At 39.4% G+C, this 21,054-nt stretch overlaps 1 protein-coding gene across 2 annotated transcripts in view; it reads right to left on the bottom strand.

Annotated features, from left to right (window-relative positions):
* The window catches only part of LOC135223625 (uncharacterized), a gene marked incomplete in the record, with an annotated part of 381,927 nt that overhangs the window by 206,547 nt on the left and 154,326 nt on the right, over positions 1–21,054 (bottom strand). For both annotated transcript variants that reach the window (XM_064262235.1, XM_064262236.1), the window contains 1 exon segment: positions 5,685–5,874. In XM_064262235.1, coding sequence (XP_064118305.1) covers positions 5,685–5,874 — 190 coding nt within the window.

Below are 21,054 nucleotides of genomic sequence, written 5' to 3'. Positions count from 1 at the left end.
TTTTTCTTCTTTTTACACCAACTTGTCTTATTTATATTTCATTTAATCAGATGCTAAACTTCTCTGTGCTTTATCAAAAGAAATCATAATAACTTTCGTTATAACACTATAAAAGTAGAGAGTTAATTTACAATTATTAGGCCAATGCTTATGCACACGGTTCCTGCTGCCACTCTATGGTGAACACTTCATATCACACTTTCGAAGCCGCAGATGTTTCTTTGGAGAAATTCTTTTTTTTTTTCTATAATAAACAATTACTGAACTAACATTGATCATTCACTGGGGAAATACTTTGTGCGCTTATACAGTTATCGACTGATACGTATTATCAGATAAATAGGATGACAATAATTGGAATAAAATATACTAACTGGCAACCCCATTGAGTTTCCATTACAGTACGATCAATTCTGAGATTTGTCGCTTCACTTCTGGAACTTACTGTACAATTGTACAATTACCTCAAGATGATGGTGCCTCCTGAAATCCCTGACGAAGCAACACCTGAAGAAGGTGACGAGGCGCCCAAAGTTGGGGGCGATGCTCCTGAACTTGTAGGCTCTTTCCTGGACTGCACACCTGCCCTCTTCACTGGAAGAGTCATATGCCCACCTAATCATATCATGCAGCCAGAAAGAAATTGAGTACTTAAACACCACTTCATGATTTTGCCAGTGCTAACAAAGAGGCATTGATACCTCAGCCTTATCGAAGAACTGGCGCTATAATGAGGTGAGAAAACCAATTTAGGGAGCTGTGCCACCGGATGGGAGAAAACTAGTTTATTGCCAGGGCAAGCGTAAAAGCCTGTTTCTTTCCCCAGGCTAAAATAAGTCTCTTTCTCTCTCTCTCTCTCTCTCTCTCTCTCTCTCTCTCTCTCTCTCTCTCTCTCTCTCTCTCTCTCTCTCTCTCTCTCTCTCTCTCTCTCTCTCTCTCTCTCTGAATGAGAGAGAAAGATTTTTTATGCATATGTATGTTTATCTTTGTATAGATGTATGGATGAATGTGATGTTATTTTGTCATCTATTTTTTCATATTTTCCATGCTATAATTACAAATTCTTGCATTTCAACACAAGCAGACTGGGTTTGGGTGCTAAATGAGTGGCCAAGTCAGGCGGAAGGCCCAGGACGGAGCATTTCCAGTTGTATGATATCCAAGTGGATGTACAAAACCTGGGACAAAATTTGACAAAAAAGTCACTGACACTGAAAACCGAATTGTACAAAACGGGCATACAAAATTCGAGGTTTGACTGTACAGAGTTAGCAAAGAAATAAACAAATGTTAAAAATACCAAATATTAAGTTTCAAGGTCAAGATCTACCTCAAAAAATAAAAATTTTAGGCCAACACACAGAAATATAACCATATGATCCAAATCCACTAATATCAAAATTGAAGTAAATATTATAGGTACCCAAATAAATATTCTTGAAACAAACCTGTATGTGTATATTGTGGATCTGATGAACATGCCACACAATGGAATTGCAGTAAACTAAAGTGTATAAACTATGGACAGGATCATCATGCAAGATCCAAAGCATGTGTGTATCATATATACAATACTACAGAGTTGTAACTATTGCAAGAGAGAACAGGGGTGTCTATACAAGAAGCTAAATTGGAATTGAAAGTAAGAGGAATCCAAGATCCATCTAAGAACTTAATATACATATTTTTCAAGTACAGAACCAATAATGAAACAAAAACACATATAGATAGAAGTTACAGAACACAGAAAAACAAATTTCAAGAAATTAATGCTTTACAGATAAAAACTAAAATGGTAAAGAATAAAGAAATAGGTACAAATGATATGAATATCAAATTCTTTTGAAATATTAATGGAAATAGGAGCAAAGGAAGATACTACACCAGAAGTAGTAGTTGTGAAGGACTGAAAATCAAAGATAAAAAGAGACTTTTGAAGAAAACACAACCCAAAATGATGAAACCAACTGTTATTCGAGGAACCTTGGTTAAACCAATGATAAATAACTTTAAAACAGAAAATACAAGCTAAGAATATAACTTTATCTCCTCAAATAATTGTAAAACCTATGAAAGAACATATCTAGAACACTAAAACAGAAGGGTACCATACCATAGATAACAATGATTATGTCAAGGGAGAAGAGACTACTCCATCACCAATAATTGGTACAGCAAGAGCAAATGAAAAGCAAGATATATACATAACAAATGTAGATGTAATGATTTTGTTGAATTGTGCAATAATAACAACATAACAAAAGATGGTTCAACAAACATTGTACGAAATTTCATGATATAGAAAAAAGAAACCACTGATTTGAGCACCTTAATGAAAAATGTTGCATGTGCACTGACCACTCAATATACTATAAAGAAAAACTAATAAATATTGTGAGTAAATTAAGAAAATGTGCAAGTTGATAAAAAACAAGTGAAACTCGACCGCTATCACACATTTTCAATAGCTATATCACACAATGGAACATAAATGATCTAGAGACCAAATTACAACTAGGAGAAATACAATTAGTATTAGTTTTCAATTTCTCGTGCTAGGGACATTCTTTTATTTTCTTTCTACACGAAGAGATTGAGGGTTAATGTAAACAGCAATGATATAAATTCATTCAAGAAAATAACTATGTATGAGTAGTGAACTATTAAGATTTTAGTAAAGTTAAAAAATTATATAAGAATGAAGGAAAACACAGACTTTTAGCATAGAGACTTGGAGAAGTTAAGTATATCTTAGTTTTACCAGACCACTGAGCTGATTAATAGCTCTCCTAGGGCTGGCCCGAAGGATTAGATATTTTTACGTAGCTAGGAACCAATTGGTTACCTAGCAACAGGACCTACAGCTTATTGTGGGATCCGAACCACATTATATCGAGAAATGAATTTATATTAACAGAAATAAATTCCTCTGATTCCGCGTTGGCCGAGCTGAGAACTGAACTGCGGAGCAATGGATTGGTAGCCGAGCGCAAAATCCACTCGCCCAACAAGGAACTGAGAGACTTGGAGAGAGGGGTGAGGGTGGCACTGTCACAAATGTCAGGAAACCTGACAGCATGGGTAGGGGAGTATTGCTATCTTAGTGAGTCTCTAATAATTGTTGCCACCTTGGGGTCAAAGGATATATATGCTGAAAAATCTCTCTCTCTCTCTCTTTAATCCTTAAAGGACTGATAGCTTCACAGGATTAGTAATAACAGGTTTGGGGTGGTGGACAGACTGATCCTGTTGATAAGCAATATTAAGTGGCACTGATTTGGAATGAATCACGCAGGAAAGAGGTGCCAATACTTCTATAGACCATAAATTCAATAATTTCAACTGTAACAGGAAAGGTGACGAGTCATTTAAATTGCTACACCATGATGCTAGAGAATAGGAAGAAGGCAACACAGACCAAACTATAGCAATTTTTAAAAAAGAACCAAGACCACAGGAAAAATAACAAGAAAAAGAATCAGAAGAATAATCAGAAGACTACTATGAGCGAGGGGGTGAGGAGGGACATCCAAGGCGTAGGGTGGCATGCACTGTATACGACAGCCGTTGACATAAACAAAGGCATAGCACAGTGAACTGTATGTATTTATTAATAAAGCAAAAGACTTTGTGTACTGTATTTATTAATAAAGCAAAAGACTTTGTTTATTCATTAATACAGCAAAAGATTTATTGTTTTTATTTTTTGTCTGACCCACATAGTATTATATCAATAATGCAGTACAGAGTTCCCCAAGTCCAGGAACGTAACCCCCATTATTTCTGTTATTTCTTATGGGAAAAATATGTTTAAATAACACGTTTTTAATTAACTCATGCTCTCCAGGAACCATTGCATTAATTGAGAGGTGATTGTATCATATAATGAGAATTTTTATGATAAAATGAATGATTCAGATACTTACCTATTGTTAAAGTTGGCATACATCTTTGTGCCATTTGGTGCAACCAGCAATCAAAATAAAACAAAATAATGCTTGGCCAACCTGCTCGGATTGTTTCTGAAATCACCTGTTTCCCTCCAGGTGGCACTGGAATGTTTACCTTCTTGTCAGAATTCTTCATGACCACTCACTAATATGTGGAAAGGCTAGGTTGATTTCCAATTTTACCAGTAGGTAAGTATCCAAATAATTTAATCATGAAAATTCTCATTACGTGTTTGGAATCAATGTTACTTATTATTAAAGTTAGCTGACCGCAACACTGAATGAGAATGGTGGGTTAGTGCAGCCAAAGAAGCGAACTAAAAGCTTTTTAGTGAGGGGGAAAAAGAAAGCTTCTGAACATTCCTGCCGGTTGTGTGATCCTTACTGGCAAGTACTGTAGCCATACACTGGAACCTCAACTGCATGTAAGGCACTTGTTGAGAGACTTGTCACAGGATCATTACAGGGAAATAAGGACTCTCTCATAGAATACTAGTGACTCCTGTGCCTCAGTCGAAAGCCCATAACCGATAGTTCAAAACTAAAGACAACTACCACCAATGTGTGTATAACTTCCTGCTCCCAAATTCAATAGCAGGATTTCTAAACAACTAAAAATAAGATAGAAAGAAAGCTTACTACTGTCATACCAGCTTCCTGGGGCTATTGGCTCTATCCATCTCAGATAACTGAAACCTCTAAATGGAACCCAGATTTTGTTGGTCCTAGAAAATATGAGTGCAATGTCTTATATCAAGAGGTTATGGCTCATTCTGACCTTCTCTCCAGTCAATAATAGCTAACATGCTTCCACAATCCAGAAGTGGACCAGTTTGCCACGTACGAGAACCATCAATTTCCAGTGCATGGGTCTCTGAACCTGGACATTGCAGTAATAGTAAGAGATGCATTCCTACAAGACTGGAACAAATGGAGGATGATATAACTTTTTCCTTCATTGCCCCAGATTTCAGAAGCTTTGAGCAACCTTCGAGCTTTCAATGAAACACTTTCCTAGTAGTCCTGAATAAGCCAAAGAGTCATTGGTTCCTTATTTCTTCCAGAACAGGAAGAACAATAGATTCCTTAGTCATATGTTGTTCTATCCCAGACAGGAGGGGAAGTCATCCATGCATCCTCCTTTCTGAGCTGTGACCTTCATGTGGAATTTTAAATCTAGTCTACCATGAAGATTATTTGCCTAACATTGCTATGTACCTAGTGCAAAAACTATGAACTTCAGCTATCCAACATACCAGTCTGTATGGAAAATGTGGTTAAAGTACCTCCACACAGAGAGCCCAGTTGAAATCTGTTAAAAGTTTTAAATTTCATTATCTTTTGACATCAAGCACCTTGCTATTTCAACAATCATGGTATACAAGGCAGCATTAACAGAACCCTTGTCTTATGGTTTTGGAATTGATTCTAATATAGAAACTTAATTCCATTCTCTAATCTTTCATCGTGGCGCTATAGTAACTTCTAAATCATTTACCATTTGATTCAAAATACAGTATTCACTATACTTTCGTCCAATAAGAATGATAATTCTTTCAAATATCAGACATTATATATTTAAAATAACTGTGACAAAACTTATAAAAAATTCTTGAAAATTACTTCTAACCCTGAAAGACAGCATAAAAACAAAAAGGGTGGGGGGCAATCTTAACTGACAGTAATATAGTTTTATAATAATATTTCAAAAACTTTACATTACTGTAAACTTACTTTATTCTCTGCAACCAGGGAAATTGCCTTTTTAGTAGTCTGTAAAGCTTCATCTCTTTGGGCTGCTAAACTGGGTTGAAGCCAGAGAGCTTCAGCAATCACAAGATAACCATAAATTTTGCCCTCCACATTTTCTGCACAATCAACCACTGCTCGTCCACAGGATAGCTGATCCTCAACTGTATCATGGCTGTAACAGAAATGGCAAATAGTACAGCATCATCTACATATACAAAAACTGTTCCCAATTTACTAAGCACCCAAGTTACATCTTTCCCCATATCTGATAAATCAAATTACAGATAAAAAAGCTAAAATTGTTTATATATCAGTTTTACAACTAAATGCAAACAGTCAAGCACAGATAAAAATGAAGAATGCAAAGACAACATTAACAACACAAGTCTACATGATGAAGTTGAACAAAGCCCAAGGAGGGATAAGAGAGAATACCTGGACAAACAGGCTGACAATGTTGAAAAAACCATCCTAGTTGGTATTGGTGTTATAGTACACATCCATAAAAATTATCAATATCCATGAGAAAAAAGAAAAAGAAAAATACTAGTCAAAAGAAAGATGGATCTTTATTGGCAATACGGTTTTATGGGGCTTGTCTAGTCTAGTGCAATAAAATCGGAGATTTATGGCGCCATAATGCTGCGAGTTCTGGTTATCGGTGCCATAAATTGCCTAGTTTCGGTTCATGGCAGTTGTCGTTTATCAGCACTCCTCTGATAACCGGGGACTGCCTATATTATAGTTTATCCTGTGAGTGAAATAAGGTTTTATGTATGCAGCTTACCAAGTAGTTACATAGCTATCGTTTCTAAAACCATCGGCAGCTAGTATTTTTGAAATTTGTGATAGCGCTAGTTTGCATTGGTCAGGTGATACCCCCCACCCACTATCAGGGGAGTGAGGAACCAACATCACAAGAAAATCAATTGTTTCTGCTGGCTGGTGCTGTTAACACAGTTCAGTAGTCAGCGGAATTTTAGGAATTCTTTACCGTCTAATTGTTAAGAGTTATTTGGTGAAGTACTCTTAAATATTGGTAGCTTTTGTTTTTGGTGATATTAGCTATTCAGGAAATCAGATAAATAGTTAAAATTTTGCACCAGAATTAAATAGCTTTGAGTTGGTCTACAAAAATGTCAGACACTTGTTCACCTGGGATTAGGTATTGCAGTAAAGGGTAATATGTACTAGGATTGCTAAAGCTTGTAATGATCCACATTCAATTTGCACAGGTTGTAGGGGACAGACTTGTATGCCAGAACAAACATGTGGATAATGTATTAATTGGGATAAGAGAACTTGGAAGATCTTGACTAGGTACACGAACAGGTTAGAGAGAGATAAAAAGAGAAAAGCAGCTTCTAGAGCTCAAGCTAAAAGCTTAGTTAGTCAGGAATTGTCTAACAATTTCTCTTTCTGAACCTTCCCCATCACCTGTCATTCCTAACCCTAATCTTGGCTCTCTCACACCCATACCCGATGCTGTGGCCAATTTAGAGGCAAGAGTAGATAAAAAATTTTCAACCATGCTTCAAGTAATGGAGAAATTAGGGGCATCTGTGAAAACCCTACTGGACAAGGTAAGTGGTGAAGTGAGTGCAAGTGCTAGTGCTATGGAGGAGGTGGCTGTTCAGCCCACTGATTCTCCTAGGCACAGGTCCCTGTCAAACTCCCCAGAACCTGGGAGTAGGCATACTGGTAGCCCACGAGCAGTTGCCCCCTCAGGCGATTCTGTTAACAAATCCCAGATTGCAACAGAGCGCCATTGGAAAGGCGTCTCTAAAGGAGTGCCGCTTTCATCTAGTGCTTCCAGCTCCAGGGAGTCCTCTCATGGCGACAGTGGCGATTCCATGACGAGTACCGTCCGTCCATTGAAAAGGAGGTCTCGTAAGTTGTCTCCCTCTCCAGTCCCCTCTATAAAGCTAGGCTTTCCCAAAAAGAACAGCCTTCACATAGCTTTTGGGACTCTCCAGAAAGATTCTCTCAGGATACGGCAAGAGAGAAACGTCGTAGTGAGAGGATTTCATGCTCTAAGTCTAAGTTGTCGTCTAGAAGGTCTTCCTCTGGCAGACTTTCAGAGGTCAAAAGTACATGGAAGAGTAAGCTTCTGGAGATTTCATCAGCACCTGTTCATACCTCAAATGCAGAAGAACAGGTAAGGCTCCCACTAGTCTCCCCTGTAATTGATGAGATTCCTGGGATACAGGATCCGCGTTCGCAGTATGAGCGCTTATCAGCACAGAGGATGTCTACAACACTGGTACCGACAGTAATTCAAGAGAAGTCGGGGGCAAGTAAGAGCCCACCGACTCCCGAGCGGCCATTGGCGCCACAGTTTGTCCGCACACCAGAGCGGCCATTAGTGTCCGAAACTTCCACAGTAACACTAGAACAACCTTTGGCTCCCGAGTGTCCATTGATGCCCAGGAATACAATTGCGTCCCAACGTCCATTAGAGCCCGAACGTCCACTAGTACCCAAGCGTCTATTGGTGTCCGAGTGGCCATCGGTGCCTGGATGTCTATTGGCGCCCGAGCATCCACAGGTGCCCATGCAACCAGGTGCACAGAGGGACCAGTACGAAGCTCTTAGACAATCTGTGTCATCAGTTTCAGCTTCGGTCTTACCAACAGGATCTCATGCAATGGCTGCCCCCGATCCTTCCTTTTCAGCTAACCAGAACAAGTCAGACAGCATTTTAGGCCTTATTCAGTCTGCGGTGCCCCCAGTTCAACCTCTAGAGAACTTATCACCTACTTTTTCAGCTGAAGAAGAGGAGGAGCATAAAGAGTCGTCTCTCACTGCATACAAAGCCTTGCTGTTTTACTTCATTGCAAATTTTTCAGACTTGTTCTCGCTAGTGACTCCCAAATCGCCAGTGTCTCCTTACATGAGAGACAACCAGGAAGACTCAACAAAATTACCCAAACTAGTACGTACTGTCCTTTTCACCTTGAAAGGCGTTAAAGGAAATTAACCTTTGGCTTGAGTTTAAGAGGGCTATTAATAAACAGGCAAAAGTCGCAGTTACTCCTGTCAGGAACTAGTTTATTTGGGGATGAGGATAAACTCAGTGAGTTTTTGGGCTTTTCCATCCCCACAAAGAATCAAGTCGTGCCTACAGAAGGTAAAGAAATATCTAGTCCTTAAGGAATGCTCTGCAAAGGAATTGGTGAGTCTTTTGGGCACACTATTCTCAATAGAACAGTTCGTGACACTACGGAGACTGCATATGAGGAACCTACAGTTCTTCCTCAGGGCGAACTGGAACAGAAAGAAGTTTCCGGACTCTTTTATGTTTCGTATCACAAGAGAAATAAAGGAGGACCTACAATGGTGGAAGTTAAGAGATAGACTTGTAGAAGGGAGATCTCTCCTCATACTGAGCCCCAACCTAGTGTTCTTTTCAGATGCATCAGATCAAGGTTGGGGAGCGATTCTGGGGGAAAAGGAAGTATCAGGCATTTCGAATGCACAACAAAAACAGTGGCATAAAAATTGGAAGGAATTGACTGCCATCTACTGGGGATTGTTGAAGTTTGCGGATGAAGTTCACCACAAAGTAGTGGCAATACTTTTGGACAGTACAACAGCACTCTCATTCACAAGGAAACAAGAAGGGACACACTCGTTTTCTTTTTGCGAGATGGCAAGAAGCCTGCTGTTATGGGCGAATTGGAATCATACCACATTAATAACAAGGTTCGTTCAGGGCAAATTCAATGTACTCGTGGATGAACTAAGCTGCAGGAGGCAAGTACTTCACACGGAATGGATAATGAACCTTGTGGTATGCCTCAAATGGTGGAAACTCTGGGGAAAACCAATGATAGATCTGTTTGCCACAGCAAGAAACCATTGTCTCCCCCTTTACTGTTCACCAGCTCCAGACCCGAAAGCATGGGCAAGATGCAATTTTTATGGACTGGTCAAACAAGGAATCGTAAGCTTTTCCTCCATTCAAGATGGTGAGAGAAGTCGTCAACAGATTCAGAACACACCACAACTTTTCGATGACTATCATTGCTCCATTCTGGCCAGCGCAGGAATGGTTCCCAGATCTTTTAGACCTACTGGTGGATTGGCCAAGTTTACTTCCTCAGAAAACAGATCTACTCAGACAGCCCCACTTCAGAAGGACTGTCCATTCTCTCCCTAACCACTTACAGACTGTCCGACAACTCTTATGAGAGAAGGGGTTTTCAAGACAAGCGGCGAGACCTATCGCTCAGTGCTGAAGTGAATCCTCAAGTAAAGTCTACCAGTCAAAGTGGACTGTGTTTAGAGCCTGGTGTAAAGAACATAATATTTCATCTTCTAAGACAAGTAAATGGAAATAGCAGATTTTCTATTACATATCTGAAAACAGATAGGAATCTGTCTACCGCGACTATCAAAGGTTATAAGGCCAATGTTGGGATCTCTTTTCAATTGGAAGTATTGACAAATAGAGATCTTGCAGAAAAACCCAAAGGTTCGAAGATATTATCTTGGAACCTACATGTGGTACTTAAGTAGCTGTCAGAAACTCTGTGTGAGCCATTACAAAGAGCATCGTTGAGAGACTTTACGAGAAAGACCCTATTTCTAGTAGCCTTGTCTACAGCTAAAAGGGCGAGTGAAATAAATGCCATGGACAAAACAATAGGATTTGCACAGGGTAATGCAGTATGCACATTAACCTTGGGGTTTTTAGCAAAAAACGAGATTCCCTCCAAACTGTGGGCTCGTTCTTTCAGTATTAGAAACCTCACGGACTTAGTAGGACAAGATGAAGAAGAGAGGTTACTCTGCCCGATCAGAGGTCTGAAATGTTATTTGCAAAGGACAGAGAAAATAAGGGGCATGTCCGATCATTTATGGTGTTCGGTAAGGAATCCTGCGTGCCCGATGTCTAAAAAACGGCCTAGCGTTCTTCTTACGTAGTTTCATTGTAGGTGCTCATTCACAAGTGAAAGAAACTGATCTATATAAATTTAAAGTGAAAGCTCATGAGGTGAGAGCAGTGGCAACATCCCTCTCATTTAAACACAACCTCTCTTTGGACTCAATTATACAAGCAACATATGGGAAATGTAAATCAGTGTTCGCCTCATATAACCTGCAGGAAATTGAGACAGTCTATGAAAATTGCAGTACCTTGGTTCTGTATTTAGCGGCTGGCACAGCACTGAGTACAGGTGTGTAGGAAGTCATACCTTCCTAGCCTATCTCTTTGCCTTGAATAAGGTTGTTAAGTTTTTAGGGGAGCCTGGAGGTACTACAGTGGTCCCCCCGTATTCGCTGGGGATGCATACCAGACACCCCCGTGAATAGTTAGAACCCACAAAATAGTTGGAACTCCTATAAAAACGCTAAAAACAGCCTATTTTGTTAGTTAAAACTCAAGAAAAACCCACTAAAAATTTTTATACTAGGTTTTTTTTATTAGTTTTATCACAAAAAGTGTATTTTATAATGAAATTGATTTAAAAAAACCAGGAATTTGTGGATATTTCTCATAGAAAAATGCCACAAATAATGCAGGGAAACGTTCCCGAGAGAAATCCACGAATGCGTGAGTTCGCAAATCCGGAGAACGCGAATACGGGGGGTTCACCGTATTGATGCACTAGGAGTACCCTTCAGTCAAGTGTATAGTCGGGTATGAATATATGGTTATTGTGAGGGTGATGTGTATTTACTTTGGTAACATAATATTACAGTGGAACCTCAACATACGAAAGTCCCTAGTTAAAAACCCAAGTAACGAAAGCAAAGACGAAGATTTTTTTGCTTCTGTATACAAAAATAATTCAGGTTGCGAAAGGGTAGAGTCTGAGATTCTCCCGGACTGCTAAGAACAATTTTAAAACTCGAGTAGACTCACCACCATCCTCCCACTGGTTCCTGATGCTAGTCACCACTATAAGATCCTGCTCTCCTATTGGTCAGCATCTGTCACATCATGCCTCTGTGTAAAGGCGTTCCTTGACCATTTTTTGCGGCAGCATTATCACAAACAATGGAATTCGTTCGTTCACATATAGTACGTATTTCGTTTGTTAACGTAAATTTGTGTTAGTGATTTCGGTTTTGTTGTACTGTAAGTTACTTTATCGCGTTTTGTGTGAATTTAATTACTTACATTATTAGCCATGGGTCCCAAGAATGTTGCTGAAGTTCACAGAAAAGAAGAGGATGCTTTCTACGGAGAACGAAGATGGAGATAATCAAGAAGTGTTAATGTTTTCTGCCATTTGTTAATGTGTTTCGTAAAGTTTAGTGTTAATGTTTTCTGCCATTTTTTAATGTGTTTCATAAAGTTGTGTTCATGTTTTCTACCATTTGTCCTCCTCCTCCTTTGTCACCACTTTCGGAGATCGCCTCACTTGAAAGGTAAGGTTCCACATTTTACTATATATGTACGTACAGTATTTCTTGTACCCTGTACACCAATACACTTTATTTACAGGTACGTACTACAATAAAGGTTATGTTAGGTATTGAATGGTCCAAATTATTATATTTCATTGTTTATTGGTCAATTTAGCTTTATAATAAAATTTACTGTGGTGTTTTTATAGGGCTTGGAACGAAATAGGCAATTTACATGTAAAACGGAACGAATTAGGCAATTTACATGTAAAACGTAGTTCGAGATACGAAAAAATAAAGTTACGAAGGCCACTTTGGAACGGATTAATTTTGTATACTGAGGCACTACCGTATATGGTACTGCGCCCTGGGCAGGGGCATCCTTTGGTTGACCATGCTAGCCACGGACATTCCTTAGCTGCATGGGTCCCACTTTTTAGAGGACGAGTCCTGGCTATACCTCCATATCCCTATGAGTTAAGACAAATGACTTCCAGAGGCAGTAATCATCTGTTCAGCTCTCTTAACATGTGAGGAACCAACAAGCATTTGCATGGATGCTAGCACTAGGTACATATTTTATATTTATTAAATTTTAAGAGATATGTGCATATCCATGGATCCCACCTCCTACAATGTGGGATTCAGCTATGTAACTACTTGGTAAGTTGCATACATAAAAATGATATTTTTATAATAAAATAAGATTTTATGTATACTTACCAAGTAGTTACATGATCAAAGCCTGCCCTCCTCCCAATAGTGGGGGGGGGGGGGGGGGGGGGGAAATCACCTGACCAAAGCAAACTAGCGCTACTGTGAATTTCAAAAATTCTAGCTGCTGACGGTTTTAGAAACTATAGCTATGTAACTACTTGGTAAGTATACATAAAATCTTATTTATTATAAAAATTTCATTTTTATTGAAATAGTATTTTTTTCATTAAAATATATGTGTATGAGAGAGAGAGAGAGAGAGAGAGAGAGAGAGAGAGAGAGAGAGAGAGAGAGAGAGAGAGAGAGAGAGAGAGAGAGAGAGAGAGCAGTTTTGTGTTTTGTGGAATTTCAATTTAGCATTTTATTGATATTTTGCTATTTAATGGTATTTGAAAAGGAGTTAATATTTTATAAAAAATTTATTTGGTCATGAAAATAAAATGAAAATACAGTAATTAGCAAATATTGCTCTATGGAAAACTTTGCGCATTAGTTTATTTTCTGTGAAAAACTATTTGGAGATAAGTTCCACAGAAAAACAGTAAGCAGAGTGTTTTATGATGAGTTTAGTGCATATATGAAATACATGGGCACTCTACAGAATGGTGTATCTACTTTTACTACATTGTATACAATAGTACATATATACAAACAAGACTATAGGCATTGGCAGCTCATGAAAAATTAGTCAGGGTGCTGCTTCAGAAAAATTTTAGGAATTATTTTAATATTGTACACAACAAAATATATACACAAAAAGAAAGAAAAGACTAAACAATATTTGTCATATATAAATTGTTCCCATCCAACTTGGTAAATTCATTTAAAAATGAAATCCATTCTTTTTGTTGTTATTTTGGGTGAAAAGGTAAATACTTTCTCCTAGATTTCTGGATGACTGGTGAGGAAATTTTTCTCAATTGAAATTATTACAAGTGCACTGAGCCTTTCCTGACTCATGGTTACACACTGATACAAAATGTACACAGTCTCTCACATGCAGACAAGATTGAAACTGTGTGAGCAGCAGTGCTTTTCTCCACTGTGGGCCCCGCCTCTTCCCTCCCCTCAGACGTGTGCAAACGCAGAACAACCAAACACCGTGTCACAGGAACTAACAAGTAGTACACAGTTCCATACAAACATTGTTCATACGCGAACAAACCTTCGGTCTTAACAATAGGATAATTTCTAGCGCCTAGCTGGATCTGGTTAAAAAGCAGATGAAAGCAAGGAATCTTGTGATATCTGGCAAAGCATGCGTAGATCGGGTGAAGAGTGGTCAAACGCCGAACATCTTTTCTTAACCGCCTGGACGAGAGTTGGGTTTTTTCCTCTCTTGGCCTTTTCCAGGTTCTTGCCCGTTTCGTTTCCTTTAGTGTGTTTGTGTGTGTTTTTACCTGGTATTATGACTTCTTCTGCTCCTTCTCAACGTCAACGTTTGTGCCCGGAGTTCCTGGGTTCCCGTGTTCTCGTTTTTTGGCTTCATCAGCGACAGACCCTCACATCACATGCAGTAGGTGTCGTTCGAATTTTTGTACGATTACGAATCCTTGTACGGAATCCCGGGCATGACCTATGGAGCAGTGGAGGAAGTTTTATGGTAAGAGGGAACATCGGAGAGTCTCCACTCTTCCTACTTGGGAGGGCTTTGCTCCTATTCCCGATGTTTCGTCTTCCGCAGTAGTCAACCCCCATAATAGCGTTGTCCCTGCTTCTCCTTCCTTTTCTTCCATTGATTCGTTGATGGAAGTATCGGGAGGTCGCTAGGGTATTTTTTGTAATGTAGCCCCCTCTTCCTCGGGAGCTTTTTCGGTTCCCGAGAAGGGTGAGGTTTTTTCATCATTCTCTTCTCTTCCAGAGTCGGAGGCGTCCAAAATGGCAGCGATTTGGAAGACGCTTGGGCTAGGGGGTACCCCGTCTTTGGAAGGGTTGCTAGCACATTTTGTGGAGGCTCGCACCCCCTCCCCGGTCCAGCCAGGCCATCCCCCCACCTCCTGGCCTCGTCTCCTCGGGTGGGAGCAGTCGGCCATCTTGTATTGCTCCGCCGGTGTCTGCCGTCGCCTTGTCTCGGAGTGATGCTGTGGCGTCAGCCCCGTTGTTGTCGTCATGGGGCCCATCTTTGTGTATTCCTCCGCCAGTGGCGTCGCTTTCCCCCTCGCTCAGAGGGGAAGCCGTGACGTCACTCTCATCGATGATGTATCTCCCAGTCGCCTCCTTCGATCCGCCTCACTTAGTCGCGACGTCATCTCTGCCGCCCAGTTCGAAACATCTCCCTTCCTCTGTTTTGTCTGGGACGGTTGTTTTGACATCGCTCCTTAACGTCCTCTGTTTTTTCTGATACGGAGATGCCCTCAACGTGCATTTGTGTATGGATTGTGCTTATGAAAGTGTAGTGACGTGATAGTGACGTGATTTACGACCTCTTTTTACCCCGAACTTAGTTTTTGTAGGCTTTAAAAGTTGGGAAAATTTCCTACAGGTCTCCCGTTCAAATTTTTCCAAAGTTGCGCATGCGCACTAAGCGTCTGTGACGTCACTACCACTGCACAAAACAGATTTGAAAAAAGAAGAAAAACGATGGCCAGTGAAACTCCTACCCTTCAGACTCCTAGCCTTGAAAACCCTACGGGGGATTTCTTGAACAATAACTTTACAAAGCCCGATCTGCAGAAACATTGCAAAAAGCTGGGCATTAATAATATTTGGGTTTCTAAAGACAGGTTAATTACTCTAATTTTGAATTACCATAAAGAGAATGATCGAACACCAGAGGAGCTACAAACATCAGTTTCACAAACATTGACGACGGATAACGAAGATTTACGGAAATTAAGGGAAGAATTACACCAAGTTAAAGAAAATCTGAATCAAAAGACCTCCGAAATAAAGGAACTGAACGAGATGCTAAAGCAAGCAAATGTAACAATAAATAGATTGAGTGGACCGCCTCCTAAAATTCTGTGGAAGATTATATTGGAACAAACAGACAAACTACCCTGGAAAATAATTTGTCAGAACCTAGAAACATAGAAAATGGAACGCTTCTTCTGGGTGACACGAATCTACGAGAAATACGTAAGACGGATTTAGGAGAAAATACCTTCATAAGAACAGTCTATGGAGCTAACATTGATCTCATTACAAGCTGGGTAACAGAAAAATTAGACTGGACACCATCTAGATGCATCCTAGTATGTGGCATCCATGATATACTAGAAAGTGAAACTTCATCCAATATATTGGATAATATAGGGACTCTCATAACAGAATTAAAACGTATCAATGAAAATATGGAGATAAAAATATTTGTGGCGAATTTAATCACCATCAATCGTCTTGTCGCTACGACCACAGAATCCGATGTAACCTCTGCCACGGATTTGGTCACAAGCAGCGTCTTTGTCGCCGCCAAGCTCTATAGGATAACGGCCAAGAAGACAGCGCCGCAAAAATCTCCGTGGATACTACGAACACAGAAATGGCTCCATGGAATCTCTTAACTATCGAGCATATAAACGCTCAGTCTCTGTTATCACACATCGACGAAGTGGAATTATTAATACAAGAAAGAAATATTGACATTTTATGTGTAAGTGAAACCTGGTTGGAGCCTACTTTACAGGACAAATTTGTTCACATATCTGACTTTACTATTTATCGTTGTGATCTTGGAAGAGGTGGGGGATCCTGCATTTATGTACGAAATGATTTAAAAGTAACCAAAATTAAAAATAGTAATGATAAAGTAGAAGGAGTAGAAGATATATGGATTGCTGTACAACAAAAAAAAGCTACCGTCATTTATTGTGGGGTGTGTATATCGACATCCGAAAGCACTTGCCTCTTCATTTGAGTATATTAAGGATACCTTTAGAGAAATATGTTTACGTAGGAAGCCTGTTTTTATTCTTGGGGATTTAAATGACGACCTTTTTATTCCCAATAATAGATTAAATAAAATTTTGTATCAGTTAAACCTTAACCAATTAATAAAGGAACCGACAAGGATAACAGACACTTCTGCTACATTACTAGACGTTGTAATTACAAACAAACTACAAATGGTTTCAGATGCCGGTGTGATTTCTAGTTCAATTGCCGACCATGAGATGACTACACTTAGAATAAACATTTCCAAGCCAAAAAGACTCCCAATAGTAAAACATACCGTAATCTGGTAAATTATGATCTAAATAATTTTCGTGACAACTTGCTGAATAGGAATCCAGTCTTTAACCTCATAATGGAAACAGACTGTGTAAATACCCAAGTGGATACTTTTAGCAGAACTTCATTGATGGTCTAAATGAATGTGCCCCATATGTAACTAGAGAAATTACCCGACCCCCAGCTCCCTGGATAAGTAGCGATGTTAAAGAAGCGATGCGAGTTAGAGATGCCCTTCAAAATAGGTACAAGTTGGATAGAATGAACGAAACATTACGACGTCAGTATAAAGACGAAAAGAAACGTACCCAGGTACTAGTTAAGACAAATAAAACGAAACACTTTAAAGACAAATTCAGTAATTGTCAAGGAAATATACGTAATAAATGGAATATTGTTCATGAAATGATTCCAAACCCGAATGTCAATACCCATATATTAAATTGTGACAATAAAATAGAAAAGGCTGAGGAATTTAATGAATATTTTTCGAACGTTGGAAAGATGGCTTATGAGAAATCACAAGAGAATATTCATGATAATCATAGAGACCAGATACCCGTAAATAACGAATCAACTGAAGATGTGATTAGCTTTTTTAGACCTCAGCCAGTTGATGTTAATACAGTAATTCTCACAGTTAAGAATTTAAATGACACAAATTCAGTAGGATCAGATGGAATAGCCCTTCGTTTCATTCGAGATGCGTTACCTGTAATAGCCTTTTATTTAACAATAATAGTCAATACCTCAATAGTAACTGGTATTTACCCAGATGGATGGAAGCTGCCTCATGTTGTACCATTTTACAAGAGTGGCGACCCAGAAAACGTTGAAAAACTACCGACCTATATCTCTTCTTCCCATTTTGTCAAAATATTAGAGAAAATAGTAACAAATCAATTACTTGAATATCTTGAACAAAAATAAATTATTGTCCTCTACACAATATGGATTTAGGCCTCACCTGTCTACTGAAATGGCATTACTTAAGCTATCGGAAAGGATTTATAAAAATATGACAATCAAAAGATAAACTTACTCATATTGTTAGATCTTTCAAAGGCATTTGATAGCGTTAGCCACGAAATTTTGTTAAATAAGTGTAGGAAAATGAAAATAGATTCTTTTTGGTTTAGTAACTACTTACAAAATCGTTTTCAATAGTCAGACTAGATAATACCATCTCTTCTCGTAAACAAGTACATTTTGGAGTCCCCAGGGCTCTATTTTAGGCCCCGTGCTCTTTCTTATTCATATCAATGATATGGCAGTTTTTATACAGGACTACTTCAAAAATATGGCAAAATTTTTAGAAGACTATCTTCTCGTACAATACGCAGACGACAGTCAATTTTTAATTGGAGGTAGTATAAATGATATACCCACTCTCATCACAAAGGCAGAAGCTATATTAGAAGCAGGACTGCGATATTTTCAACTAAATGGTTTAAATGTAAATGAATCAAAAACTAAAATAATTTTCATTGGTACAAGGCAATATGTATCACAGATCCCATTAGATACCGTTCTAAACTTTAATGGCCATCAAATTGAAAGAAGTGTACACGTAAAAAAATCTAGGTATTTATTTTGACCAATATATGCTTTTTGATGTACACGTATCTGAAATATGTAGAAAAGTAAATGGAACCTTAATATATTTAAACAGAATTAAAGACAGATTCGATATTGACATGAGGGCGATGGTAGTTCAGTCGCTTGCACTGAGCATAATAAATATTGCTTAAAGATTTGGGGAACTACTACTAAACAACAATTACAACGGGTTCAAAACTACAAAACTTTGCGGCAAAAGTAGTTGATGGTAAGGCCAAAAAATATGACCATGCATCACCAATTTTAGATAAATTAGAATGGCTAAATGTTGAACGAAGGATTAAATTCGACATTTGTGTAGGAGTTTTTAAAGTTATGCGAAGTTTAATACCAATTTGGCTTTTTAAGTTTATAACAGTTGGAGCTGGTAGGGACAGACGAACGAGACAAAACAATGACCTGTATATACCGAGAACCACCACAGACTTGGGAAGTAGATGCTTTACGGTACGAGGACCAACGATGTGGAATACCCTACCTGAGTCATTGAAAACAACGGCGAATCTCGACACTTTTAAAGCAAATCTTAGGAAATATATGTTTTCTACAAGATTTTAGTTAGAAATTTGTGGATTGGTTTTATGTATATATGTATATCTGTTTTTCAATGCTTTATGTGTCTACTATAATTTTGCACCCAGTATAGAATTTTAATGAGTTAGCTACTTATTAAATTAAATTTTTCCTTTTTATATTTTAAAGTCATATTAATGCAAGTAGTGTACCAAATGTATTTTAGTTGCTAGTCAAATAATTTCTATAAAAGCACTATTCATGTAAATGTTAAATTTTAATGTAATCATAAGGAAATAGAGAAATATCAGATAATCACTATATGTTGTTTCGTATATAATGTATAATACCCAATGTATATATATTGGAAATAAAGTATTATTATATTATTATTATTATTGTATTCGGAGCCTTCTTTGGCACATCAGTCCGAGATCATGTGCCAGGCAGTGCTTCAGAGGCTGAACTCTGTTCTGGATGTGAAGTTGGCTGCCTTATTGGTTGGGAGGACTGGTAGGAAACGCGTTGCTTCGTCCCCGCCTTCCGAGAAGAGTGCGCATAAGAAGCTAGTGCTGTTTTCCTCTCCCTCTTCCCCCTCTACGCATCGTAGGTGTATTAAGCGTTGGAAGGCTAAGGACTCTGCCCTTCCTTCGCCGCTGAGGGAGGAACAGATGGACGTGTTCCCGAGAGTGCTGTGGTTTCGGGCAGTGTTAGTGATGTGTGTTCTGCAGGAGTTGCTTCGCCGCCGAATCTTGTACATGCAACCACCCCAACCCCCTCTTCTGTCCTTGCACATCGCGGGCGTGTTGCAACCTCCCATCCATACACGTCATGGTAGTGCTCCTTCTTCTCCAAGGCCTATTCGTCGCCGTAAAGATCTGAAGGCGCCTGTCAAGAGGTCGAAGGTAGTGAGCACGGACGTGGTGCAGCCGGAGTGTTTGCTTGCCTCTCTAGCTGGTGCTTCCAAGACTTCCACTATAAGGGATTCTCCGTCAATCTCGAGTGTTCAAGTTTCCCCCCCAATCTCACATACATACAGCCGCCACACCTGTGTCTGTTCATGGACGTCTGGAGTCACCTGTTGAGGTAAGTGATGTGCCTAATGTTACAGTGGGTCCGTCTTGGAGGCTGACGCTTGGACCCAGCCCAGATAGGTTAGTAGGGGTTTCAGACTGTTTGCCTACTAACCCTTCTGTGAATTTTGGTGAAGAAAACGCGTTAGAAGAGCCTACACATCCTTCTCGTCGTCGGTCGCCGGTGCCAGAGCAGGAAGAGGGGGATACGCAGGAGTTTGTCTTCCTTTTCAGAGGTTGTTGATCTCATTCGTGGGTTCAACAATTTGGAAAGTAGGACTCAGGCTCGGTCATCTTACACTCCTTCTTGCTTGGAAGCCTTGGTGGGAGCTACTCAGGACCCCAAATCATCTCTCCAGCTGCCGTTGTCAGGGCACGTTCAGTCGGTCATGCAGAAGGTTAACGCCTCTGTTTCTGACCGGGACGGATTACTTCGCTCTAGAGGCTCTACCAAACTACTACCCCCACCTCTCACAAGACACAAGAAGTACTATGCTACAAGCTCTGCGTTTTTGTTGTCACACCACCTTAACCCAGACGTCATTCGCCTGAAGCCGGGTTTGACTTTGGAACAGGTGAGGTCAGTGGCTCCATCCTTATCTCTGCAAGACGCCTTAGCTTTGGAATCTATGGCGGCCTCCATGTTGCAGACAGTTTCTTGGCTGGACCTCTGGTCTGTGGTGATTTTTTTTAACTATGGCTGACAGTGTTAATAATAGTGATCAACAAAAGATCGTTATTAGTGAAGTGCGAATCTATTAAAAGTGATAACAGTGAGGTTATTGTTGAGCTGGGAAAATAAATATCGCTAAAAAATTCTGTAATGAAGGTAAGACTTATATACACAACACTGACAAATCCGCAATGCTGCGATTTATACCCGTGATGTGAACTGAGTA

The sequence above is a fragment of the Macrobrachium nipponense genome, chromosome 10, assembly GCF_015104395.2.
Source record: "Macrobrachium nipponense isolate FS-2020 chromosome 10, ASM1510439v2, whole genome shotgun sequence".
NCBI classification, from domain to species: Eukaryota; Metazoa; Arthropoda; class Malacostraca; order Decapoda; family Palaemonidae; genus Macrobrachium; species Macrobrachium nipponense.
The sequence above is the reverse complement of the archived record's forward strand: the minus strand, read 5'-3'. Positions and strand labels throughout refer to the sequence as shown.